This window comes from Triticum urartu, chromosome 1A, assembly GCF_056163025.1.
Source record: "Triticum urartu cultivar PI428250 chromosome 1A, HENAU_Tu73, whole genome shotgun sequence".
In the NCBI taxonomy this organism is placed as follows: Eukaryota; Viridiplantae; Streptophyta; class Magnoliopsida; order Poales; family Poaceae; genus Triticum; species Triticum urartu.
In genome coordinates, this window is record NC_141873.1 from 495012633 (window position 1) to 495029084 (window position 16452).

At 50.0% G+C, this 16452-nt stretch overlaps 3 protein-coding genes and 1 non-coding gene across 4 annotated transcripts; 1 reads left to right on the plus strand and 3 right to left on the minus strand.

Moving 5' to 3' along the window:
* Nucleotides 1–4803: 4803 nt before the first annotated feature.
* On the minus strand, nt 4804–7158 carry LOC125536370 (uncharacterized). The gene is made up of 3 exons (XM_048699575.2): nt 6950–7158; nt 6250–6450; nt 4804–6163 (listed from the first exon to the last, which is right to left on the minus strand). The coding sequence occupies exons 2-3, from the start codon at nt 6365–6367 to the stop codon at nt 4953–4955; spliced, it is 1329 nt and encodes a 442-aa protein (XP_048555532.2). The 5' UTR covers nt 6368–6450; nt 6950–7158; the 3' UTR covers nt 4804–4952.
* Nucleotides 7159–9002: 1844 nt separating this feature from the next.
* Nucleotides 9003–13457, plus strand: STN8 (Protein kinase superfamily protein). Its single transcript, XM_048687479.2, has 3 exons — nt 9003–9966; nt 10077–10250; nt 12507–13457. The coding sequence occupies exons 1-3, from the start codon at nt 9097–9099 to the stop codon at nt 13248–13250; spliced, it is 1788 nt and encodes a 595-aa protein (XP_048543436.2). The 5' UTR covers nt 9003–9096; the 3' UTR covers nt 13251–13457.
* On the minus strand, nt 12300–12373 carry TRNAI-AAU (transfer RNA isoleucine (anticodon AAU)). The gene has a single exon. It is a non-coding gene; the product is annotated as a tRNA-Ile (tRNA).
* Nucleotides 13269–16354, minus strand: LOC125521692 (thioredoxin H5-like). The gene is made up of 5 exons (XM_048686758.2): nt 15285–16354; nt 14430–14488; nt 14171–14284; nt 13927–14049; nt 13269–13838 (listed from the first exon to the last, which is right to left on the minus strand). The coding sequence occupies exons 2-5, from the start codon at nt 14445–14447 to the stop codon at nt 13662–13664; spliced, it is 432 nt and encodes a 143-aa protein (XP_048542715.1). The 5' UTR covers nt 14448–14488; nt 15285–16354; the 3' UTR covers nt 13269–13661.
* Nucleotides 16355–16452: the final 98 nt, after the last annotated feature.

Sequence of the window (16452 nt, forward strand, 5' to 3'; positions counted from 1 at the left end):
CTGGAGGCCAGCTGGGCCACGGCCCAGCAGGGAGGGGTTCTCTCCTTTTCCTTTTTTCCTTTTTTTGTATTGTTTTGTTTTCTGTTTTTATTATTTTATTTCTTTACTGTTTTCATTTGAAGTTTCTTTTCTTTTAGTTTCATAAAATATCAAATGAGCACCTAAATTTGTATTACTAATTAGGCCACTGCCACAATTATTTTGGCACACTATTAAATTAATTATATTGTTATAACTTTATAAAAGGCATTAAATTAATTATCTTGCCCTCTGTTTTGGTTGTTTTAGTGCATCTAAATATTATAATAAATGTTGGTTTCTCCAACATTATTACTCATAATTTATTTGTCACAGTTAGAACATTTTAGTTTTAATGTTTGAAAACGTTCATTTGTTTGTTTGATTTTTAACTGGGACTCGAACCGGTTTTGAACTAACGCGAGATTAACAACAGTAACCGTGATGACGTGGCATCATTAACATGGGATTACTGTAGCCTAATTATCCGGGCGTCACAACCCTTTTCATCGAATCCGATCCGACTAAAGTGGGAGAGACAGACACCCGCTAGCCACCTTATGCAACTAGTGCATGTCAGTCGGTGGAACCAGTTTCACTAAGAGTACGTGTAAGGTCGGTCCGGGCCGCTTCATCCCACGATGCCGCCGAATCAAGAGTCGTACTCGTCGTGATCCAAATCACCGATGATCCTAGTGCTGAACGGACGGCACCTCCGTGTTCAACACACGTACAGCCCAGCGACGTCTCCTATGCCTTGATCCAGCAAGGGGAGAAGGAGAGGTTGGGGAAGACTCCATCCAGCAGCAGCACGACGGCGTGGTGGTGGTGGAGGAGCGTGGGACTCCAGCAGGGCTTCGCCAAGCACTACGAGAGACGAGGATGGAGAGGGGTAGGGCTGCGCCAACAGGGAGATTCAATCGTATCTATGGCAGCCCAAAACCTCAAGTATATATAGGGGGAGGGGAGGGGCTGTGCCCCCACCTAGGTTTCCACCCCTAGGGGTGGCGGCCAGCCCTAGATCCCATCTAGGGGGGGCGGCCAAGGGGGGAGAGAGGGGGGCGCACCATTAGGTGGGCCTTAGGTCCATCTGAGCCTAGGGTTTGCCCCCTTCCACTCTCCCTTGCGCTTTGGGCCTTGGTGGGGGGCGCACCAGCCCACCTGGGCTGGTCCCCTCTCACACTTGGCCCATGCAGCCCTCCGGGGCTGGTGGCTCCACTTGGTGGACCATCGGGACCCTCCCGGTGGTCCCGGTACATTACCGATAAAACCCGAAACTTTTCCGGCGACCAAAACAGGACTTCCCATATATAAATCTTTACCTCCGGACCATTTCGGAACTCCTCGTGACGTCCGGGATCTCATCCGGGAGTCCGAACAACATTCGGTAACCACGTATATCTATTCCCTATAACCCTAGCGTCATCGAACCTTAAGTGTGTAGACCCTACGGGTTCAGGAACCATGCAGACATGACCGAGATAACTCTCCGGTCAATAACTAACAGCGGGATCTGGATACCCATGTTGGCTCCCACATGTTCCACGATGATCTCATCGGATGAACCACGATGTCGCGGATTCAATCAATCCCGTATACAATTCCCTTTGTCTATCGGTACGATACTTGCCCGAGATTCGATCGTCGGTATCCCGATACCTTGTTCAATCTCGTTACTGGCAAGTCTCTTTACTCGTTCCGTAACACATCATCCCGTGATCAACTCCTTGGTCACATTGTGCACATTATGATGATGTCCTACCGAGTGGGCCCAGAGATACCTCTCCGTTTACACGGAGTGACAAATCCCTGTCTCGATTCGTGCCAACCCAACAGACACTTTCGGAGATACCTGTAGTGTACCTTTATAGCCACCCAGTTACATTGTGACGTTTGGCACACCCAAAGCACTCCTATGGTATCCGGGAGTTGCACAATCTCATGGTCTAAGGAAATGATACTTGACATTAGAAAAGCTTTAGCATACGAACTACACGATCTTTGTGCTAGGCTTAGGATTGGGTCTTGTCCATCACATCATTCTCCTAATGATGTGATCCCGTTATCAACGACATCCAATGTCCATGGTCAGGAAACCGTAACCATCTATTGATCAACGAGCTAGTCAACTAGAGGCTTACTAGGGACATGGTGTTGTCTATGTATCCACACATGTATCTGAGTTTCCTATCAATACAATTCTAGCATGGATAATAAACGATTATCGTGAACAAGGAAATATAATAATAACCAATTTATTATTGCCTCTAGGGCATATTTCCAACAGATACAGAGGCAACTGAAAGACTATAAGCACAACACTAAAGGACCACACAGAAGATGAATGTACAATCTTGGGGGACCTAAACGCAAAAAAACATGTGTTGCCAATGTACGCCATTGTAGCCGAAGCTTTGATGGACAAAGGGGAGACACCAACTTTCCATGGTCGTATAAGTGTCATAGTAGACAAAGTTGTGTTGTGAACCGACAAAGCGAACTATGAATGATTGGTGGTAGGTTTGAATTGTACTTAGGAAGATTTGATTCATTCTATAATGTAAGAATTTCAATGTAAAGAATTTCTCTGCCCCCTCCTCGAAGTGGAGACACGAAGCCATCATCCCGGAACCACACATATCGTGTCCCGCTGACAATCTTCCAGATGAGATCATTGTTGCCATTGTGCTAAGGGAGGCAACACCAGCAACCCCGCTGCATTAGGAACAAGGCCACAAAATGGAAGACAAACCGTTATAGCAGACACCAACATGACAGCGAGATTAAAGCACACATGGTCTCGAAAATGTTGCCACCGTCAGGCAAAATCATGCTTGGAACATAGATCCACACCAAAGACATAAGGCACTGCATCACAAAGGTATCGAGAAGCAATCTATTCCCTCTTGGCATCGCTACCAACAAAGAGGAGATCATGGCGGACCGAAGCACTAAGCAAACTAGCCTGTCGTGCGTGACGTCAGCCGACACCAATCCCGTCAGCGACCAAAGGTTGTAAGGGAGGAAAGCCATCGTAGACAACATCGGCAGACGGTATCGCATCTTTCTCGCATCGGAAGAGAAGAGTGAAGCAACTCCCTGGGAATTGCAGTGCATACTCTGTTTCCCTCATCCTTTTGTGGGCGACATTCTTAAAATAAGCACCGAGAAAAGAATTATAATTCATGGCGCCTCCCATCTTTCTCGAACCTACCTGGGCTTATCATTATCCCCAACAAACTCCCTGCCTCAGCCTACCAACTTATCGTTGACACATTCGATCTATATCTATCTAGATGTACTGCTCCTCTCCTTACCAAGGGACTGCTCTTGGTACTCCTCTCTACCGTGCTAGACTCACTACCCACTTATTTTATGGGGCCCTTTTCTCTCCCCTACAAAGCTAATTGAAATATTGGATAAAAAGAGACAATCAAAGATACATGCTCCGGTGCACAATGCTTGGTTGACTGGGACAAGGCTTGTAAACCGAAATCTGCATGTGATCTTGGTATTAAAAATATTCAGGCACAATTTTTTTTTTATGATCAAATTTACATTCAAGTTCCTTCATCCCACCAGCCTACCTTGGAAGCAGTGGATCATGCACGAGTCATCCTTTCCTGACGCTTATGGAGACAAGGGATCTTATCTTGCCAGATTAGTCCACACAAATTTAGACAGTTTGAGAGAATTAATACAATGTTGTGTGCATGATGGCAAGTTATTTTTCTTTTGGCTAGATAGATGGCTACTACATGTTTAACTTTCCACTGCTTTTCTTGCAATTTATTCTCACCACCCGCACCCAAATGCATTTGTTCATATTATCTTACATGAGGAGATCGGCTCTGACCTGCGTAATAGACTAACCACTATTGCAACACAAGAAAATGTTTCCATGAGTTCTCCTATGCAAATTGTATTCCTCTTTGAAACGCCAGATCAGCGATGCATTGTTGGAGGCCAAGCTCTCTCAACAAAGGCCGCACACTCCACCATGTACAACAGTACAAGGCAGTTGATGATCCTGCACCGAACTTGGTGTGGTCCTCCAGGGTTCGAAACAAGGTCAAGATCTTTGGATGGGTACTGCACAATGACAAACTAAACACTTGCAAAAACCTACACCGAAAGACTATCCTACAGCCAGACAAGTGTCTCAGATGCCTGCACCACACACAGACATGCTTACACCTGTTCCATGTGCCCCAAGGCAAAAGCTATTTGGAGGACAATTGGCATCGGACCAAACTGCAATAACATAAGCTCATTTGCAAAACCAACTTCCCAACCCACATTCCCGAGTCACTCCATGCTTTCATGATGTTGATCTTTCTCTAGAAGACCTGGGGTGCAAGAAACACACTCGTTTTTCGGCAACTCCAGCTAAGGCCATCTCAAATGTAATTTCGGATTTTTTTAATCTGGTTTTCGACCTCATTTCATTTGGAGGAAATCAAAACGTAGGATTTAGAAATAGTATATAGAAAGTTGATAGGATGAAATTTGCCATCCTAAAGGATTGTCTTGCCCGTTTCTACGCACAAAATGAGCTTTGAGTGGGTGTATAGATTCATCCAAACAAAAAAAATGAATAATATTTCTACGAAATTCCCGTGCGTATTTTTCCTACGAACCGAATGCATCTATAATTTATTTTTCTTTCCGAATCTTTGATCCTATGCTTTTTTATATAAAAATCCTTCAAACCGGATCAGGCCTGAGACTTAAAAAAGCTTGGACTTTGTGGTGACGCCAATCTGTTTTCATGCGCCATCCAAAGAACAGAAGAATCACGTTTGTACATGTAACAATTGAGCCACAACACACAAAGGTCAGTTACCAGTACCAAGTGCTAGATTTGCCTTGGAACCATTAGTGAAAAAGAACCCGTAAAAAAGCTCGCTCAAAAATCAAAATCTCTCAGCACTTCAGTACCGCCGGCTCTGCAGAAGCTGGCTCATCGAGTCGTACCCCAGCGCGCGGTGCAGCAGCAACGGCACCTGCTGCGCACCGGCACCGCCGCTCCTGCTCGCCGCGCGTTCCAGCTCACCCGAGCCGGACACCCCGCTCGTCCGGCGCGCGGGGCCAGCGGTACCCGCGACCGCGGGAAGCGCCATCTCGAGCACTTTCTCGCACCCGCCGCACCGCAGCCTGACGCTTCCCCTCCTCCGCGACGGCACCGCCGACGTGGGCGCCTGGAGAAGCTCCGAGCACTCGCCGCAGACGACGAACGGCGCGCCCCCCAGGACCGGGAGGCAGTGGCGCCTCCTCCGCGGCCTCGCTGCGTGCCGCTCGCCCTGTCCGCTGGACGACGACGCCGACGACGACCACGAGGCGGAGCCAGCGCTCGAGTAACCGTTCCGGCGCGGGCCACGTGCCGCCGCGCTGTCGGCGGGAAGCTCCTCCGCGAGCCGCGACTCCAGCCGCCGGAACAAACGAGAGTCGCGCCGCGTCACGGCCCCGCTCCCGCCGCTCGCCTGCCGCGGCTGCAGCTCGATGCTGGCAATCATGCCGCGGAGCTTGTCCAGCGCGTGCAGCAGGTCCCTTTGGAACGCCGGGTCCGTCAGGGGCGATGCCGTGGCAGCGGACACGCTGGCAGACGTCCTGAGCTCCCTAGAGCTCAGCGCGGATTGCCGGAGCTGCTGCTGCCCGGACGACGCGTTCCTCAGCGCCTCCTCGGGATCCGGGACAGAGAAGTCACGTCGGCGCAGAATGCTCGGGTCGGAAGCGCTCGACGCCCGCCTCGTCCGCCGAGACGACGCCCGGAGCGCATCGACGCGACTGTTCACCGGTCGAACGACTCGAACCTCGTCCTGTCCATCCGAGCCAATGAGGCCGTCTTCGACGCCCCGAGGTAGGCAGCTATTGCTCCGAGGTTTGCCGGCCCGTGGTGAACCGAAGCCTCTGTGCGGCGACGGCGAGGAAGCAGCCGCAATCCCCTGGCTGTTGGCATCAGAGTTGGAGTTGTAGCCGCACGAGAAGGGAGGTTGGTCGCCGTCGACGTCGATGACCGAGGGCTGCGTAGTAGAGGAACCCTCGAGCTCGTCGGAGAAGACCGACTCTGTGTCGACGGCCGAGAGGATCTCCAGACTGCTCAGAGCGTTGTCCGTTTCATCGTCTGTCGGCTCCGTGTTCTTGCCTGCGGACAGAGGCAGAACGGGACCGAAGCAAATTAGAGCAGAACTCGACGGCGCGCATGTGTCGCACGGTGATTATGCGGCGCACCTCGGATCGGAGTGCGGCATTTGGTGCAGTAGTAGATGGCGGCGCTGGTGCTCTGGCAGATCATGGCGCGGCAGTACGGGCACCGGCCGAACCGCGTCTTCGCGCCCCCGGCCGGCATCGTCGCCGCCGCCGCCGCCGCGTGTCCGGCACGTTGTTTTCTGTCCTTGGAAGCTTAGACGATGGTTGGAGAGCAGCTACTACCTACGATTCATTGAATTAGTTGGACAAAAATTAGGAAGAACGTTGGGGTGTCCATTTCGAACCTGAACAAGTGGTTCGTCAAAATTTAAAAAAGCTCAACTAAAGGCTTCATTGGACACAAGGGCCAGAGGTCAACCAGTAGGTTAACTGCTTATGACAGGCCTTGAGCGGCAAGTCATTGAATTGGTCATGTCATTCTAGGATGCTTCTTCATCAATGGCATTTAGAGAGCAAAGTCAGAACTATATACTAGTAGTAATCCGGAATGCAGATGTAGATCCTGGACTACCTTTACGGAGAGACAAAAAAGAAAGAACTTTCGATATTGAGACGAGCTAACTAGTATTACATGGCATCGGATTGTTGAGACATAGGCTCAGGAGTCAGGCCCATTCATGGACAAATTTGATGCAAAACAGTAGGAAGGTTCTGAAATATGGAACTATTAGATTCGAGAGCAGCAAACGAAGACAGGAAATGAAGAACAGGCAGACCGCACCTCTCCCGTTGTCAAAATCTTCTTCAGAGCTTCTCCGTTTACCCACCTCTTCGCGGGCTTGTCCGTGATAACATAGCACGGTGCCTCTATGGCGGGCGGACGGATTTTCTGAAACGTGAAGACACAGGGAAGAAGAAGTAGGAGGAGGAGCGCCCAGCCAGAAAGAGTCGTCCTCCCTCGAGACAGCAAAGATACAGCACTCCGAGGAAGTGCTATTTTAGTAGGTGGCGTACGTGGAAAGAAGTGGCCATGATTTGGTAGTTGGAATTGGAACACAGCATTCAGCTGCTTTAAATTTGCAAAAAGGACCTTTTTATAGTAATAATCGAAAATTGAAAAGTTCAATCTTTTCTCTAGAAGAAATTGAAAAGTCCAATCGCAACTCGCAAGGGGAGGTTTTTTTTTTGAGGTTAACTAGGGAATTTATTCAAGGTTCAAAAATTCAGGGAAATAGATAATATCCGGAACTAACCCTAGCCACAAGTGTCGTCCCACATCTAGGAAGGACGCTGCTTTTGCTAACATATGAGCTTCGTAATTAGCTTCCTGAGGTTCAAACCGGAAGCAAACATCATCAAAATCGTTCCTTCGATACTGAATCTCGTTCAGAATTGAGGCATAAGTGGCAGATGTCCCCTTGTTGATACCATTGATGACCTCCAAGCAATCAGACGCCACCACCACATTCCTCAACGCAAGGTCTTGGGCAAGAGCCATCCCCTCATTGCATGCATAGGTCTCCAAGCAGGCTGGGTCCACAAGGCCATCAAAGATGATGGCTGAGGCGCCTAGGTAATGTCCATTGCTATCTCTGCAAACAGCGGCTGCTGCTCCCCTATTTCCATTCCGCGATACACCTCCATCTGCATTTATTTTTACTGCTGTTCCACTAGGAGGAATCCACTTGCGAACTCTCTGTCTTGGCGCAGGTGGTGAAGGCCTGGTAGGTTCTCTTGCAACAGCGATTTCAAGGTTCTGTAGACATCTGTTGATAAAACACATGGTTGGTAGGGGGCTCTGGAACTCTTCATCGTGAATCGCTCGTCTCCTCGCCCACCAAATCGCCCATAGTGTGATCAGTACACGAGCGAGATCCTACTGGTTAGGCCTATTTTAGTTCATAGGATAGGATTATCGTAGTAATAGGAATCTTGTAGGAAATGAGATGACATGTATCTCAAATCCTATGAGTAGGAATAAGAAACAAGATGTCATTTGGTTGACACCAAAGGAATTTTTCCATTGAGTCTAGGCTCATTTTTATTTTCCTATGAAATATGAAGGATAGGAACCAATCCTATATAGAAATAAGAATCCATTCCTATGAACCAAAGGCTCTAAAGAAAAAAATCCTATAAAAATTCTATCCTCTAGAATTCCTATGAAATTCCTCCAAATCAAAGGAGGCCCAAGTGTTTCAAACAACCAAAATAGCTATACACGAGCATCTTCAGACCGGTTTGACAGCACATGCTCCGAAACTTCTTCGTCCCCCAAAGCCCATACACATCTGGCCATGCACATCTTCTATATCTAAATAGCTAGCCCCCACTAACCTATTTCTCTCAACATGCAAGCATGCCACCTCATCAAGCAACATGCATTAGAAAAGACCCACTTCAACATTCAATGAGTCATAGGAAAAGGTTGACTTCAACATGCAAACATGCATGATATATTTAATAAATATTTTACAAAAATACAATAATCAAACACAATAAACCATATGTATTTTTAGATTTAGCTCACATATTATTTCTCCGAATATTCTTATTTTCATAAAATTATTAATATCTTAGAAAAATATTGCAAAATAATCCCGCAACAACGTGCGGGACATCATCTAGTTCAAATAGCGAGTGTCCCCACGTATCTTCTTCCGCGCAAGGGGAGGTTTGCCTGCTCTCGAAAAAAAAAGCTCGAAAGGGGATGGAGAATCGGCCTCGGGCCAAAGCCCGATATAACTCGCTGGCCCATTGTTTTCTCGCTCGGCCCATCGTTATCCCATCCGCGTGCGTGGCTGCAAGCCCCTGCCCGCCACGTAGCACATTCCGCAGCCGCAGCTCGGCTCACCTCAGCCTGCTCACCTCCACCTCTCAAACACGCGCGCCTCCACCTCCTCCCATGAGAGGCGCGCCATCCTCTCCATGGCCTCCTCCTCCCTCCTGCCCCCGCCCACCTTTGCCAACAAGTACCATGCGCTGCTCCACCCGCACGGCGCCAGGCACCGGCTGACCAGGTGCGGTGCCGCGCCCACCGACGGCGGCGCGGGGGACGAGCTCCTCACCGGCGCGCTGAATCTGAACCTGGTAAGGCCCGACCCGGTGGTGGCGACCGTGGTCAGCGACACGGGCACCGATGGCTGGGGTGACCTTTTCACCGAGCTCAAGAGGTCGCTGCAGGCGGACTCGTCCGACCCGGCCGCCAGCGACGCGTCATCCATTGGCGCGGCTGTCCCGGACGGGCTCCTGAGCTCGCCTCTGGCCGGCGAATCGGCCAATGCCAACGCGGCCCTCGTCGTCCCGGAAGGGGTCCTGACGAGCTTGCCGGACTCGGCGACGGACGGCGTGGGCGCGGCCGTGGACGCCATCCCGGACGAGCTCCTCTCCGCGCTGAACCTGAACGCGTCCAGCCCGGCGGTGCGCGTGGCGGACGACGCGCTGTCCCGGATGGAGGAGCTGACGGCGGGGATGAACGAGGCGGAGCGGTGGGCGCTGTTCGGGGTGGTGGCGGTGACGTGGCTGTACCTGACGGCGCGGCCCGGGGTGCTGAGCGGCGCGGTGGACACGTACGTGTTGGCGCCGCTGCAGCAGGCGCTGGACACGCTGCTGGGGCGGCGGAGCCTCAAGATGAGCGACTTCGTGGTGGGCGAGCGCATCGGGGAGGGGTCGTTCGGGGTGGTATTCTCCGGCGCCGTGGTGCCCAGGGGCGGCCCCGCCGTCGAGGAGAGGGCCGGCAGGGCCAAGACCAAGCTCCAGCTCGACGACCGGTACAAGGAGAAGGTCATACTCAAGAAGGTGAGGGTGGATTGGAAGCGACGCTAGCTCGATCGGCTCCGCCGGGGTTGCAAGCAAAAATGGCGACGAATCTGATGGGTGGACCGGCGGTGCGTGTTTTGATTTTGCAGATAAAAGTGGGGACGGTTGGAGCCAAGGAGTGCGGCGACTACGAGGAGTGGTTCAACTACCGGGTGGCGAGGGCGGCGCCGGAGTCGTGCGCGGATTTCATGGGGAGCTTCGTCGCCGACAAGACCAAGTCGGAGTTCGTCAAGGGCGGCAAGTGGCTCGTCTGGAAGTTTGAGGTATGCTTCTTCATAAATAATGCAAAATATTTTTTTAAAAGGGAAAATGGGGAGTTTTATTCCAATATTGTTGGACTACAGTGCTACACTCTGCACGATTATAGTTTGCCCAGAAAAAAAAAAGATTATAGTTTGCCAAGTGATATGTTACTGTATCCATGTCTCGGAGCAGGACTACGCACATTGCACCCACTAGCCGACCTGACTACCACAAACAGACACTGCTAAGATGAAGAAGAAGAAGAATATCCATCAAGGTAGACAGGGCCATTGCCGTTACATATATTGCCCTAACTAGCGACTTCGACTTCATGGTAGACTACCACGAATGGCAAGGTGAGCTATCTCAAAAACAAAAACAATGATAAAAAACAAAGACTACCACCAATGGAGCAATCCACAGTAAATGCACAAAAGCCATGCGATTCCATGCCAACAATTGGTCCCACATATAAATTCGATGGGCTTGCAGCAATCGAGCCCCCCCCCCCCACCCACCCACCCACACACGCACACAATGAACAACGATTGCAACGCCATCGCCGCCACCGCAGTTCTGACTCCATGGCGACACAACGAAACACTGAAGAACCAATTGAACACGTCGGAAAACCGTAGCGAAATCGAAGCCCTGCTACCAAGCAGATCCCAGCACCTCCCGGCACCCACCTCATAAAAAAACTATCATCCGGCGATGATGTCCCCGAGGAGGGGAAAGATGCAAAAATGCATGTGTCACCAGATCTAGTGAATCATAGGTTTTCCTTAAGAGTCAAGGTCGTCGGACGAGGAGAGGAGCACAAACCCACATCAAAGCTTTCAAGATATTCTAGGGACTTCACACGCATTGTCGTCGCTGGTTTCAACCAAGACCAGAACAAGAATTTCTCTCGGACATCCCTCAACCTCATGTTGCCCGAATCACCCTTCCATGAGTCGCAATCGTACCACTACAACCCATACAAAGGACGTGAAAGTGCTTCGAAAGGTGTCGGCCGGTGCACGGAACCGGAGACGACATGTTCACCCAAGCCCCACCGACGACCACCCCTACTAGGCAACCCCCTAAGTCCACAGGCCCCGTAGTGCTGGTTGTGTTCACCATTCCTCATGGACCAACACAGTGCCGCCATCAACCACCTTTTAGACTAAAGCACGCTGAGTCGCTGATAGAGCACGAAGTAGCAGAGAGATATCATCGAGGCTGATAGAGCACGAAGTAGCAGAGAGATATCACCGAGTTACACAATCCGTCGCCGCCTCGTCGAAGCAACTACAAGGAGGCACCAGAAGAGAGTTGGGGAATATGCAAGCCTTTTTTTCCCACAACGGAATTTTGATGAGGTATGTGTGTTAAAACGGATGGAAGGATTGCCTTAAGAAAAATACATGGTTGAAAATAGGGTATAGCTCTGTGAGTCTTAGTTATCCAAGTACAGAAGATTCTCCATAGAAAGAAAATTCAAATAGGAAAAGAATGATTTCTGTCAAAAATGAAAAACTTGGCCCATACAAAAATGATTTCTGTCGAAAGGTGTCGGCCGGTGCACGGAACCGGAGACGACATGTTCACCCAAGCCCCACCGACGACCACCCCTACTAGGCAACCCCCTAAGTCCACAGGCCCCGTAGTGCTGGTTGTGTTCACCATTCCTCATGGACCAACACAGTGCCGCCATCAACCACCTTTTAGACTAAAGCACGCTGAGTCGCTGATAGAGCACGAAGTAGCAGAGAGATATCATCGAGGCTGATAGAGCACGAAGTAGCAGAGAGATATCACCGAGTTACACAATCCGTCGCCGCCTCGTCGAAGCAACTACAAGGAGGCACCAGAAGAGAGTTGGGGAATATGCAAGCCTTTTTTTCCCACAACGGAATTTTGATGAGGTATGTGTGTTAAAACGGATGGAAGGATTGCCTTAAGAAAAATACATGGTTGAAAATAGGGTATAGCTCTGTGAGTCTTAGTTATCCAAGTACAGAAGATTCTCCATAGAAAGAAAATTCAAATAGGAAAAGAATGATTTCTGTCAAAAATGAAAAACTTGGCCCATACAGGTCTCGAACCTGTGACCTTCGCGTTATTAGCACGACGCTCTAACCAGCTGAGCTAATAGGCCCGTTGTGCTATGTATCGAATAGCACCTTATTTATTGAATGATAAAGCGTACATTGGATGCTTGCTTACGCCGGCAATGGCCAATAAACTCCAAACGCGCGCGCTCTGACACTTGAACTTCTTCCTCCGTGCAGGGCGACCGGACGCTGGGCAACTACGTGACGGACCGGGGCTTCCCGGCGAACCTGGAGCCGCTCATGTTCGGGCGCGCGCTGCGGGGCGTGGACCCGCTCACCCGCGCCGCGCTGGTGGTGAAGCAGGTGATGCGGCAGCTCGTCACGTCGCTCCGCCGCATCCACGACACCGGCATCGTCCACCGCGACATCAAGCCCTCCAACCTCGTCGTCACCCGCCGGGGCCAGGTCAAGCTCATCGACTTCGGCGCCGCCACCGACCTGCGCATCGGCAAGAACTACTTGCCCGACCGCACCCTGCTCGACCCGGACTACTGCCCGCCCGAGCTCTACGTGCTCCCCGAGGAGACCCCCACGCCGCCCGCCGAGCCCATCGCCGCCATCCTCTCCCCGATCCTCTGGCAGCTCAACAGCCCCGACCTCTTCGACATGTACTCGGCCGGGATCGTGCTCATGCAGATGGCCACGCCGGCCCTCAGGTCCCCCTCCGGCCTCAAGAACTTCAACTCCGAGCTCAAGGCCGCCGGCTACGACCTCAACAGGTGGCGGGAGACCACGCGCCGGAGACCCGACCTGCAGATCCTGGACCTCGACTCCGGCAGGGGCTGGGACCTGGCCACCAAGCTCATCGCGCAGCGGGAGAAGGGACGCCTCTCCGCCGCCGCCGCGCTCCGGCACCCCTATTTCCTGCTCGGCGGTGATCGGGCCGCCGCCGTCCTGTCAAAGCTGCAGCTCACCAAATAATTGATACGTCTGGCTTCATTGAACAAGCGACCAAACCCCTGCATATAGTTTCTATATAGATGATAAATTCTGTCCTGAGTCCTGACATGAGTGAGACGCAAGATCACCAATGGCATTGGCAATTTTGTTGTACAGTCATGATTTCATGAGATCTCAAGGCATCTGGCTGGTATCAATCAATCAGTACATCGTTTTTGTGCGAGTTCATATGGACAGCGTGTGTGGCGCAAAGTTACAGATGCTGGGCTAACTTAATTTACTGCTGATCGAGTGTGGACGCTACCAAGAAATCCTACTTCTGCTGGTCAGTTTCTCGAACCTACGTATGCCGCCGAGCAGGCCCTTGCTGATGCTCCCAGCCAATGGAGGCCGTGCTCGTCCTGAAGCTCTATCGACTGGCAGGCAGGAACATCAGGTTTTGTCCTCGAAAGACTGTTTACTCATGACTTCGTCGCCTGGCCGGCAGTATGGTTCGAACTTCTGCTGAAGATCGACCTGGTTCCCCCCCACCAGCTTGTCGATCTCCTTGTTATCTCTCAAGAAGATGAATGTCGGCGTGGCACGTACGTCGAATTGCGTGACCAGTTCCTGACAAAAAGTATATATCGAAATGACATTTAGTTTGGGCATTCGCTCAAAGGTAAAGTAGCAATGAATTGGCGGAACATTTGTGTACCGGTAGTTCGTCTACGTCCACGGACACGAAAACAAGATCGGAATGCTTCAAAGAGAGTTCGGAGTATGCAGGAGCAGCGATCCTACACGGGCCACACCATACCGCGCTGAATTTTACAACAAGCTGTGCAGTTGAAAAATGCCAACGTGGTTAATCAATACAGTTGAAGGGATTCGAAATTGGAAATTGCATGCACCTATATATCCTTGTGTCCAGAGTATGAGTTAGGTTGTAGGCTACTTACTGTTTTATTGGCGTCAGTTGCATCTTCCAATTTCTTCTCCCAACTCTTTAGATCAGTTATAAGAGTCACATTCCCAGAGCTGTAGTCTAGGTGTTCCTCCTCATCTACAGGGTTCTGCAAAGGGAAGCATAACCAAAGAACTCGATTTACTAATGTATAACTCGATAAACGGCTTCCTTACAATACAGATGCTAGTGCACGATTCAGTTATCAAAGTTGCCAGTTGTAAATGAGATGTATGTGAGTAAAAACTACTCACGCTGCCGCAGCATCCCATTGGTTCGAGCAAATCCGTCAGGATGTCCGGACTCCTGGACTCTGGTACACGAGGAGGAAAAAGAGGTATATTTTCAGTGCTGATTTCACTATTTGACTGAATAAAAGATAACATGATACCAAATATATCAAATATGATTAACATAGCTAGCTCTAGATGGCGAAATGGTGAATATAAATATGTACTACTACCTCTGTAAAGAAATATAAGAGAGTTTAGATCACTAAGGGAGTACCTCTGTTCTTGAATATAAGACGTTTTGACAGTTTAAATTGAAGTGTCAAAACTTCTTATATTTAGGAACAGAGGGTGTACATACAAATGGTGAATGGCACTTCAATTCTTCCAAACAATGGCCAGAGACTGCAGAAATATGAACAAGAAGAGACCAGCTAAAAACGTGCTGTTTGTTTTAGATAGAAATTGAAACAGATTTGATGTCCGCAAGTCACAACCACAGCAAATCCAATAGAACTGAGAAGTTTGTTTCGACGATAGCGAATTTTGCTCAACATATTTGCCTGAATCCGCGTGCTACAGCTTCAGACAATCCTAGGGTGTCAATTTTTTCATCCAAAGGAGATACATTCATTAAATTGGAGGAGACCTCCAACAACAATATGACCGTTTGAACGCCAAAGAAATGAACTTTTGTTGACCTACTAATCCTAGAAAAAACATACGGTTACCACATTGCTTAGATGTATATTGTAGATTAAAAAGAAATGCCATGATATGGAACCGGCAAATAGCTTTCGGCAGCCATGCATGCAGCCTGCTTATTACTACATTGCTGAGAGCAGAATGAAATGCACATATCCATCAATCCATGCATACCTTGGCAGGACCAAGAAGCCTACGTTCCGCCTCCTGACGATGGGGGATCCAACCGAAGATTGAGATTTCCCCGCGTTGGATGCCTGCCGGCCGTCGTCCACGGCAAGCCCACCCCGGCGGGCGGCGGGGGCTCGGAGAGAGGCGGGTGGCGCCGGGGCGGAACGGCCCTAGCCGTTAATAGCAGCAGCTCAAACCGTCGAAACCGGAGGGCGTGGTGACAGGGGATCTGCAAATAGGCCGAGGGAGGGAGCGGCTGGGAACGGGGTTCTGGGAAGGGAAGACGTACGCGCGCGCGCGCGCGGGAGAGGGAGGCCGAGAAAGAAAAGAGGCGACCGACCCCCTCCCACGTCCAAAATTAGTTTGGTGTGAACTGTGGAGGAAGGTGCCTGCTGTGCTGTCGTTTTAGGCCTGCGAAATGGACCAAACTGGACGGCGGCGACGTGCATGGCCGTTCTGCCGGCGCAGCACAGCACAGCACAGCGCCAGGACGTGACAAGGTAAGGCACACGGCGGTGCTGGCGCCGGTCAGCGGTGGCGGCAGAGCACAGTATTTCGGGTGGCGGTGGCCCTCCTGGCTCTGCTGGTTTGCTGCTGCGCCTTGACACTCTTATTTGCCGGCTTGAGTTTGTATATGATTTTTCATAACCCGTTTTCCACTTATTAAGCACTGGTGATTAAGCATAAGCCGATTTATTTTTCAAACACCTACCTTTAAGCACTCAAAACATCTAAAAATAAAGGCGCACGCACCGCGCTGCTTGCGATTTCTCAGCAAACCTGTCGTCTTCACATGCTACTCTGTTTCATTCCTAAATATAAGTCTTTATAAAGATTTTAATATTGACTACATACGGATGTATATAAACATAGTTTAGAGTGTAGATTCACTCACTTTGCTCCATATTGTAGTCCATATTGAAATCTCTAAAAAGACTTTGCATTTGTCTTGAATTAAAGCTAGTAAACTTTTAAAAAATTACTGACACCTACAATATCTAATCAATGCTAGTAACATTAGATTCATCATTGAATGAATGGTCAAAGTTTAGAAAGTTTGACTTAGGGCAAAGCAAATATGCAGAGCCAACACGTTTTGCAGCGAGCTTCTGGTATATTGCAAGTTGCAACTACCCTTGATGCTTTAGCTGCGAACAACAACAAAACTGAA